The 11,004-nt window shown below is 39.1% G+C and overlaps 1 protein-coding gene across 3 annotated transcripts; it reads right to left on the bottom strand.

Annotated features, from left to right (window-relative positions):
- Window positions 1-4,489: 4,489 nt before the first annotated feature.
- On the bottom strand, window positions 4,490-9,790 carry LOC115006181 (beta-1,3-galactosyltransferase 5-like). Of its 3 annotated transcripts, none has more exons than XM_029428276.1 (3): window positions 9,676-9,790; window positions 8,003-8,186; window positions 4,490-5,589 (listed from the first exon to the last, which is right to left on the bottom strand). In XM_029428276.1, exons 2-3 carry the CDS (start codon window positions 8,121-8,123, stop codon window positions 4,583-4,585), a joined length of 1,128 nt encoding a protein of 375 aa, XP_029284136.1. In that variant the 5' UTR covers window positions 8,124-8,186; window positions 9,676-9,790; the 3' UTR covers window positions 4,490-4,582. The 3 variants fall into 3 exon arrangements, with proteins under 3 accessions (XP_029284136.1, XP_029284138.1, XP_029284137.1); XM_029428278.1 differs by lacking the exon at window positions 9,676-9,790 and adding an exon at window positions 7,507-7,546 and having other exon boundaries at window positions 8,003-8,061; XM_029428277.1 differs by lacking the exons at window positions 8,003-8,186; window positions 9,676-9,790 and adding an exon at window positions 7,209-7,267.
- Window positions 9,791-11,004: the final 1,214 nt, after the last annotated feature.

Raw genomic sequence — 11,004 nt, 5'->3', positions numbered from 1 at the left:
ACATGTATGACTCTGTTCACCTGTAGTGTGTACAACATGTATGACTCTGTTCACCTGTAGTGTGTACAACATGTATGACTCTGTTCACCTGTAGTGTGTACAACATGTATGACCCTGTTCACCTGTAGTGTGTACAACATGTATGACTCTGTTCACCTGTAGTGTGTACAACATGTATGACTCTGTTCACCTGTAGTGTGTACAACATGTATGACTCTGTTCACCTGTAGTGTGTACAACATGTATGACCCTGTTCACCTGTAGTGTGTACAACATGTATGACTCTGTTCACCTGTAGTGTGTACAACATGTATGACTCTGTTCACCTGTAGTGTGTACAACATGTATGACTCTGTTCACCTGTAGTGTGTACAACATGTATGACTCTGTTCACCTGTAGTGTGTACAACATGTATGACTCTGTTCACCTGTAGTGTGTACAACATGTATGACTCTGTTCACCTGTAGTGTGTACAACATGTATGACTGTTCACCTGTAGTGTGTACAACATGTATGACTCTGTTCACCTGTAGTGTGTACGTTTAAAAACAAGTCAAGACTTTCAAACTTGTAAACACTAAAAAATAAATCAAACTGTTTAAATTTGATATTATTAAAGTGTATTTATATTATTATTATTATTATTATTATTATTATTATTATTATTATTATTATTATTATTATATTACATTTATATTGAAATATTCTTTATTCATGTTCTTGTTTCTCTGCCATGTTTGTATATTTAAACTTTTTCAATAAAGGTTTTATTGTTTTTAAAGGAAAATATTTGTATGTGCACCTCATGTAGGTGCCCTTGAGCAAAGCACCGACCACCCCCACCCCCCCCCCCCCCCACGTGACCTGCGTCCATCTGAAACACTTCTTTGTTGTTATTCTAAAGTCTGGTTTCACTTCAGGTTTCTCAGCAGGAATAACTTCACAGCTTTATGACACATTTATATTTTTAAATGCAGGTTTTAACGAACAAAATAAATAAATTCCTGCACTTTTAATATATTTAATCTATTTTTTAGATCTTTATTTAATCTTAGATTGACAAACGTTCAGGGTTCCTCAGGTGTGAAGCCGTCTGATGACAAACAGGAAGTCAGAATGTGAACAGCACAAGATCAGAAACACTTCTGCTGTGAGGTTTGTTTGTGTTATTAAACTATCTTTATATCTGCAGAAACACTTAAAGTTAAAATACTTTTTTGCCATTTTTTAAATCACTTAACTGCTGAAACTATAAACATATTGTTTTTAGTATTTATAACAGGAACATTCTTGTAATGTGAAGTGAAATATGTTTTTGTGAGTAAGGTATTGCTTCATGTCTGACCTGTGAACACGCTCTGACTCTTTATTATGTCGTGTTTGACGTTTTATAGTTTACAGTTTGGTGTCAGCTGGATGTGAAGCAGAATGTAATAATAATATTAATACTTCACAAACACGTCATTATTATGTTAATAACTACGAATTAATTATCTTTTATATTACAAGTTTTCTGAAATGTTTAAATCTCTTATTAAATGTATTTTCTTTGCTTTCTCAAAAACTTCACACACAAACACATGTTTTAAATATAAATAAATGAATATATAATCTTCATGTGTTTGCTGCAGGTCAGCTGCGATGGGCGGCTCCTCCTCTAAAACTACTTATATTTGGCAGAAGAAGAAGAAGAAGAAGAAGAAGAAGAAGAAGAAGAAGAAGAAGAAGTCGCCTCTGAACAGCGCATGGGGCCAGCTGAGGGGGGCGCTGCCCCACAACAAACACACAAAGAAGAAGAAGAAGAAGAAGAAGAAGAAGAGCAAAGTGCTGCTGAACACAGTGAAGCTGAAGAGGGAGAAGAAGAAATCTAGAGACAAGAAAGAGCCGATATCTGTGAAGAGATTCTCTGAGGGGGGCGCGGAAGTACAGATGCACCATATCGGATTTGTTTGGCCGGCTCAATTTGGGCGATTGTCGATAAATGCACATATTTATGGGAAGGGGGGGAAATCATTATTGTTTTTCAAAAATGTAATTGTGTCTGAAAATGACAGAAACATGAGTGAATAAAATCAGCCGTCCACATGATGAACATACATTAATGTGACTTATTTTAATATCTTTGTACACACCATTAAAAGGATGTCTTTAATATCTTCAACATCTTTAAATGTCTTTAATATTTTTAATATCTTTAAAACTCTTTAAATGTCTTTAAATGTCTTTAATATTTTTAATATCTTTAAATGTCTTTAAATGTCTCTAAATGTCTCTAACGTCTCTAAATGTCTTTAAACGTCTCTAAATGTCTTTAAACGTCTTCAAATGTCTTTAAACGTCTCTAAATGTCTTTAAATGTCTTTAAATATCTTTAAATGTCTCTAAATGTCTTTAAATGTCTCTGAATGTCTCTGAATGTCTCTAAATGTCTTTAAATATCTTTAAATGTCTCTAAATGTCTTTAAACGTCTCTAAATGTCTCTAAATGTCTTTAAGGTCTTTAAATGTCTTTAAATATCTTTAAATGTCTTTAAATATCATTAAATGTCTTTAAACGTCTCTGAATGTCTCTGAATGTCTCTAAATGTCTTTAAACGTCTTTAAATGTCTTTAAACGTTTTTAAATATCTTTAAATGTCTTTAAATATCTTTAAATGTCTTTAAATGTCTCTAAATGTCTCTAAATATCTTTAAATGTCTTTCAACGTCTTTAAATGTCTTTAAATGTCTCTAAATGTCTCTAAATATCTTTAAATGTCTTTAAACGTCTTTAAATGTCTTTAAATGTCTCTAAATGTCTTTAAATGTCTCTAAATGTCTCTAAATATCTTTAAATGTCTTTCAACGTCTTTAAATGTCTTTAAATGTCTCTAAATGTCTTTAAATGTCTCTAAATGTCTCTAAATATCTTTAAATGTCTTTAAACGTCTCTAAATGTCTTTAAATGTCTCTAAATGTCTCTAAATGTCTTTAAACGTCTTTAAATGTCTCTGAATGTCTTTAAACGTCTTTAAATGTCTTTAAATATCTTTAAATGTCTTTAAATGTCTCTAAATGTCTCTAAATATCTTTAAATGTCTTTCAACGTCTTTAAATGTCTTTAAATGTCTCTAAATGTCTCTAAATATCTTTAAATGTCTTTAAACGTCTTTAAATGTCTTTAAATGTCTCTAAATGTCTTTAAACGTCTCTAAATGTCTTTAAATGTCTCTAAATGTCTCTAAATGTCTTTAAACGTCTTTAAATGTCTCTGAATGTCTTTAAATGTCTTTAAACGTCTTTAAATGTCTTTAAACGTCTTAAATGTCTCTAAATGTCTTTAAACGTCTCTAAATGTCTTTAAATGTCTTTAAATGTCTTTAAACGTCTCTAAATGTCTTTAAATGTCGTTAAACGTCTTTAAATGTCTTTAAATGTCTTTAAACGTCTTTAAATGTCTTTAAATGTCTTTAAATGTCGTTAAACGTCTTTAAATGTCTTTAAATGTCGTTAAATGTCTCTAAATGTTTTTAAATGTCTTTAAACGTCTCTAAATGTCTTTAAATGTCTTTAAACGTCTTTAAATGTCTTTAAATGTCGTTAAACGTCTTTAAATGTCTTTAAATGTCTTTAAATGTCTCTAAATGTCTTTAAATGTCTTTAAATGTCTTTAAACGTCTCTAAATGTCTTTAGACGTCTTTAAATGTCTTTAAATATCTTTAAACGTCTTTAAATGTCTTGTTATGTCTCTTATATAAATAAATATAAACAGTAACAGAGAAGTAGCAGATCTAAATATGATTTCCTGTCTTTGAGTCCTGATGTCTCGCTCGTCAAAACACTTTCTCTAATTCTAATTATTGATGCATTAATGTGTTCATCCCTTTCAAGCTCATTTTACTTTATACTCTGCTGGATTATTTATACTTTCTATCAATTATGTAAATCTGCAAAGTAACTAACTGGAGGAGTTGAAGTATAAAGTATCATCACATGTAAATACTCAAGTGAAGTACAAGTACCTCAACATTGTATTTAGGAACAACAATAACCAAACCTTCTAGAAAGAAGTCACACGTTGAAGACAAAGTGAATTTTAAAATGTTAAAGGACGTTTACAACGTGACGATGTCTTTATGTTTGTGAGTATTTAGGATCCAGCTAATGTTCTTATCTGTTTATGATATAAAGCAGCTGAAGATCAGCATCACTTCCATGTTCAACATATGAAGAGTTGTCACAAACAGAATATATTAAAATGTTCTCGTCGTACACATGTGCGAGGGAAAGTAAGTGCTCATATTTATAGCTTTATACATCAAGCGGACTTCAGGAGTCTTTCTTCTGTCAAATCTGTCATTTCACAATTTCATAAGATAAGTAGCAAAGCTGCAATAATATGATGAGCCAACATATTTTTTATATGTTGGATTTCATATTTCAATATTCTGACTGTTAGTTTCAGACAAACATATTAAATCAAATATTTCTATTGGAGCAAAAAACAATGAAGTTTGTGTTTTTATTCAGAGATGATTTATTGCATTGACGCCATGTGTGATGTAATAATGTGTCACATTTCCTCATTCAGACGTCAGAGTTCAACATTCAGCTTCTGGCGTCCTGCTTCTCAGCCAGTAACTGCTCATCTGCAGGACGCTCGTCGTGGTCACAGCGATGACGTGTGAGAGGCTGCAGTTGCTCAGAGGATGTGTCGGAGCCACAACAAACATGGAGTCTTCAGGAGGGTCGCTGGGGGAAACGCCCAGGAGTTTGAGGCACATGCCCAGGTAGGCATCTTCAATGAAGATGGGTCTGATCTGAGGGGAGACCGCCAGGATCTTGGCGGGCAGGTCCAGGGACATGACGTAGGCCATGCCCAGAGGATATGGAGGGTACTCCAACTCAGCAACCACGTTCCTCGGCATGTAGAACTTGTTGAATGGGTTTCTTAGAACCGGGCTGTGCCACCACACCAAACCTGACATGTAGTTTTGTTTGGCCGTGCCGGGATCCAGCAACAGTTTCACCAAATTCTGGACATGCAGAAACATATCGGAGTCGATCTTCAGCACGTAGGAAGTCTTGTGGCAGTGAGCATCCAGCCACTCCAGCATCACCAGAGTCTTGATGGTCAGATTGTGGTAGCTGTCCTTGAAGTTGCTCTGGATCAGGTCACGGTGCTGCAGGTTCTCCTGTTTGAGTTTCTCCTGCTGCTGCTCAGCATCCGCTCCGCCGGGTAGACCCAGTACGAAGATAGTCTCGATCAGCTGACCCAGGACCACTTTCTCATTCCCCCACGTCTTCCGGATGGTGTCCCGAGCCGCCACGTTACTGGGTGCGACCGGAACCATCAGGACCAGGAAAGGAGTCGTCGTCTTACACGTTGGCGTGTCATCCATGATGAATTTGTAGTTTCGTGGATATGCCACGTGATATGGCCCGGGGTCCCTCCACGGTGACCTTGCTGATGATGACGAGACTGGTGCTGGAACATCGCTGCTCACCAAGTCCCAGGCACACTCCAGGTAGATGAGGAAGATGGTCAATGGTCCCAGCGTGCAGATCCAGATGTGTTTTAAGAGTCTCCCGTTGGTAGCCATTAAAACTACAAAGAACAGAGACTCACGTTAGGACAGCAGCAAATATAATAAAACAGCAACAGAACTCAGCAATCTACCGTATCTGCTTTGTGAGCATGTAACACTAACCTTTCTTTGTTTTAATCTTCATGATTACGGTTTACAGTTAATGAAAACCCAAAAATCAGTATCTCAGAAAATTAGAATATTGTGAAAAAAATCTATATTGTCGACTCACGGTGTCACATTCTAATCAGCTAATGAACTCAAAACACCTGCAAAGGTTTCCTTAGCCTTTGAATGGTCTTCTGGTTCAGCAGGCTTCACAATCATGGGGAAGACTTCTGACTTGACAGTTGTCCAGAAGACAGTCATTGACACTCTCCACAAGGAGGGAAAGCCTCAAAAGCCCATGCTAAAGAAGCTGTTCCCAGAGTGCTGTATCCAAACATATCCATAGAAAGTTGAGTGGAAGGAAAAAGTGTGGTCAGAAAAGGTGCACAAGCAACAGGGATAACCGCAGCCTTGAGAGGATCGTCAAGAAGAGGCCATTAAAAATATTGGGGAGCTTCACAATGACTGAGGCTGGAGTCAGTGCATCAGACGTATCCAGGACATGGGCTACAACCGTTGCATTCCTCGTGTCAAGCCACTCCTGAACCAGAGACAACGTCCGAAGCGTCTTACCTGGGCTAAAGAAAAGAAGAACAGTAGCCCAAAGTCCTCTTTTCAGATGAAAGTAGATTTTACATTTCATTTGGAAATCAAGGTCCCAGAGACTGGAGGAAGAGTGGAGAGGCACAGAATGCAAGTTGCTTTAAGTCCAGTGTGAAGTTTCCACAGTCAGTGATGATTTGAGAGCCATATCATCGGCTGGTGTTGGTCCACTGTGTTATCTCAAGTCCAAAGTCAACGCAGCCGTCTACCAGGAAGTTTTAGAGCACTTCATGCTTCCTTCTTCTGGGAAGCTTTATGGAGATGCTGATTTTATTTTACAGCAGGACTTTGCACCTGCCCACTGCCAAAAGTGGTTCAATGACCATTGAATTAATGTGCTTTATTGGCCTACAAACTCGCCTGACCCGAACCCTGTAGAGAATCTCTGGGGTAATGTCAAGAGGAAGACGAGAGACACGAGACCAGACAGCGCAGACGAGCTGAATGTAATATTTAGCTTATGTAATATTCTAATGTTCTGAGATACTGATTTTTGTGTTTTCATTAGCTGTAAACTGTAATCATGAAGATTAAAACAAATAAAGGCCTGAAATATTTCACTTTGTGTAATGAATCCATAAAATATATGAGTTTCACTTTCTGAATTGAATTAGTGAAATAAATGAACTTTTCCACGATATTCTAATTTATTGAGATGCACCTGTAGATAATAAATGTATCGTGTCTCTATGGTTACTGTCACTTTCAGACTTGCAGATTCACTATTTGAAATTGTAGAAATATTCCTGTTTTAACGTAGTTACTCAAATGTAAAACACCTTTAATACTTGACAAATAATCCTGCTGAGCTCAAATAAATCTAAATATTATTACATTCAATTAAATGACTCATTTATGTCTATAATATTATTTTACTTGCTCAGTATTATTTAACCAGATACGGGCCTTCTGCTCAGCTGCTCCTCACCTGTTCCTCCCAGAACACCTGAGGGCTCCACAGGCCAGCGACCTTCTTTTCAAAAAAGCCTTTCCGTAAAATCTTATGTCTGTTGTTGTTGTTGTTGTCCTGCATTGTAGCGCCTTGAGATTGCTTTTAGCTTGGGGAGGCGCTTTACAAATACAATGTATTATTATAATTATTATTACATGATCAGAGACAGACCATAATATCTGAGAAGTATTGCATTTCATCTCTGTGGGAAACACTTTCTACAGTATGTGATGAGACTGAAACTTTATCTTGTCACTCCACACTTCATACTCACTGCGTTTGATCCTCGGCACAGAGACACACACCTGCAGTCACTGACGAGGGCACAGAGACACACATCTGCGGTCACTGACGAGAGCACACGACACACACACCTGCAGTCACTGACGAGGGCACAGAGACACACAACTGGGGGCACAGAGACACACACCTGCAGTCACTGACGAGGGCACAGAGACACACACCTGGGGGCACAGAGACACACACCTGCAGTCACTGACGAGGGCACAGAGACACACACCTGGGGGCACAGAGACACACACCTGCAGTCACTGACGAGGGCACAGAGACACACATCTACCGTCACTGACGAGGGCGCGATTATTATTATTATATAGCGCTATATATTATGCAGCGCTCTCCATTTCAAGAACACCCCGATCACGTTCACACGTTCACACATACATATTTAAAGCCCAACCCTGAAGTGGAGACACGACACAACATGTTTTGTTGCACAACGAGAGGAAATAAGCGTTTATTTTACTCACTTTGTCGGTTTGTGTCTGTAGATTTCGTTATCATCTGTGTTTCCACAACAAGCTGCAGCCTGGACACACAAGAGGGGACTGAGCACACCTGAGTACTGAGACCTTCTATATGTGGTGTCATATTCAGCCCTCATGAGCTGTGACGTGAGAACGCTTGCTGGAGGGACGGACACGGTTTCAGTGTCTGAAAACAAGGCGAGGTTACACTGATCACTGACGACTGATCCGATTACATGAAGCATGCACAACCTGAGGAACTATAACTGACTCACATAAGGAAACTGCCAGGAGAGTTTGTGTTGTTTAGGAACTCGTCAGACGAGAGGACAGAACGTTTCTGTTTCTAACTGTGTGTGTTTGTGTAGATTTCTCCTAAACTGTCAGAACACTTGAAACACAAGCACCTGTAGTGTGTACAACATGTACAACATGTATGACCCTGTTCACCTGTAGTGTGTACAACATGTACAACATGTATGACCCTGTTCACCTGTAGTGTGTACAACATGTATGACTCTGTTCACCTGTAGTGTGTACAACATGTATGACTCTGTTCACCTGTAGTGTGTACAACATGTATGACTCTGTTCACCTGTAGTGTGTACAACATGTATGACCCTGTTCACCTGTAGTGTGTACAACATGTATGACTCTGTTCACCTGTAGTGTGTACAACATGTATGACTCTGTTCACCTGTAGTGTGTACAACATGTATGACTCTGTTCACCTGTAGTGTGTACAACATGTATGACTCTGTTCACCTGTAGTGTGTACAACATGTATGACTCTGTTCACCTGTAGTGTGTACAACATGTATGACCCTGTTCACCTGCAGTGGTATGACTCTGTTCACCTGTAGTGTGTACAACATGTATGACCCTGTTCACCTGTAGTGTGTACAACATGTATGACCCTGTTCACCTGTAGTGTGTACAACATGTATGACCCTGTTCACCTGTAGTGTGTACAACATGTATGACTCTGTTCACCTGTAGTGTGTACAACATGTATGACTCTGTTCACCTGCAGTGTGTACAACATGTATGACCCTGTTCACCTGTAGTGTGTACAACATGTATGACTCTGTTCACCTGTAGTGTGTACAACATGTATGACTCTGTTCACCTGTAGTGTGTACAACATGTATGACTGTTCACCTGTAGTGTGTACAACATGTATGACCCTGTTCACCTGTAGTGTGTACAACATGTATGACTCTGTTCACCTGTAGTGTGTACAACATGTATGACTCTGTTCACCTGTAGTGTGTACAACATGTATGACTCTGTTCACCTGTAGTGTGTACAACATGTATGAATGTTACAATACATATCTTTAAAGGAGCTTTTCTCTAAAGGAGCTTTTTCTCACACTCTTCAGCAGAAGTCTCCACTTCAGTAGCACTTACATACACCAAACTTTCCACTTTCATTCCTCTCTATATTCTGAAGCTTTGTGCAGAGGGCTTTGTTCACATGTCATGTGTCATGTTGATGATATTTTGATAGGACCAAAGAGCGAAGAAGACTGAAACACACTCTAACTCCATTACGATTGTTGAGTGAGCAAGAACATAAAGTCAACAAAAGTAAACCTTTGTATAATATCTAGGTCACAACTTATGGGGGAAGGCAGATGACTTGATGAAGAGAAACAGCCGTCCTAAACGTACCTAAAGACAGATGATGGCATTTTCAGGTGTCACTAATAACTGCAGAGCGTTGGTGCTGAATTAACAGGACGACTGCTGGCAGGGATTTATGATGTACCAGTGGCAGCACAAGACAAGTGGACAGAAGAGGCTGAAACCAGTGATGAAGATCATCTGTGTTAGCATTTGTACAGATTGTAAACATGGCTGTATGACCTCTGTATCAGAATCATGGGGGGAAATTCAACCTGGAGCTCACTTCTCAACTAAACTAGATATGCAGCAGCCAGAGCAATAGAGTATGTGTACAGCTGTTAGCACAGGCCTCATCTACTATAGTGACCACTGAAAGTTTCTGTTCTGCTCTTACAGAACAAAGTATGTCACCAGCGAGACACTTGACATTTCTGGAAGTTCTATGGTCACAACCATGTTTAACAATAGAAAGATGTACTACACTTACCGCAGCCACACGCCTACGTACGTAGGAAGATGGCACGCACACGACTGTGTAGCATTAACAGAAAGTATTACCACGGCCAGATCTAAAGGATGAACCATTACAACACTCAGACATAACCATGTCTGGAGATCTTGCAAAAAGAATCCAGATGTCACAGGATACGCAGCGGTTGGAGTCACTCCCGCCACACGGCAGCTGAATTAATAGCATTGACAGAAGCATGCAAATTAGGAAAAAATTAGACTGTAACTATTTATACTGACAATAATTATGACTTCTCTATATTACAAGTGTTTGCACAACAGTGGGACAATTGGGGAATGGTAACAACTAAACAAAGGTTTAGACATGGGGATCTTATGAAAAGCTTATTAAGTTCAGGTACCAAAAAAGATTGCTGTGTGCAAATGTGCAGCACACACAACAGGAGCTGATCAGATGATAGAGCAGATGAAAATCACAAACAGGCAGCACAACAGAAAACAGACACAGCCTCACAGTGTGAGACGGAAGAGACAGAAGAGACGGAGGAGACGGAGGGGACGGAGGAGACGGAAGAGACGGAGGAGACGGAAGAGACGGAGGAGACGGAAAAGACGAGACGGAAGAGACGAGACGGAAGAGACGGAGGACACGGAGGAGACGGAAGAGACGAGACGGAAGAGACGGAGGAGGGTCAAGTGGAGGACCATATGTACCCAAAGTGTTGATCCAGGGTTTCCATTCCATGTAGGTCTTCTGAACTCCTGGAGCATCTTGTTCATCAGTCAACAGGCGGTTCCAGTACACTGTTGTTGTGACCTCTTCCATTTCTCGATTTGGGCTGGCAGCCATTACCATAATTCTATGATCATCCTGGTAATGTCCATGCAGGGGTATTTGTCCTG

The sequence above is a fragment of the Cottoperca gobio genome, unplaced genomic scaffold (assembly GCF_900634415.1).
Source record: "Cottoperca gobio unplaced genomic scaffold, fCotGob3.1 fCotGob3_64arrow_ctg1, whole genome shotgun sequence".
Classification (NCBI taxonomy): Eukaryota; Metazoa; Chordata; class Actinopteri; order Perciformes; family Bovichtidae; genus Cottoperca; species Cottoperca gobio.
This window is presented reverse-complemented; position numbering and strand designations above follow the sequence as displayed.

Excerpts from the sequence above, each read along its gene's own strand:
- LOC115006181 (XM_029428276.1), bottom strand. The coding sequence starts at position 8,123 with ATGACACCACATATAGAAGGTCTCAGTACTCAGGTGTGCTCAGTCCCC. Across the intron at positions 5,590-8,002 it reads TACAGACACAAACCGACAAA|TTTTAATGGCTACCAACGGG; the intron begins GTGAGTAAAATA and ends TGTTCTTTGTAG.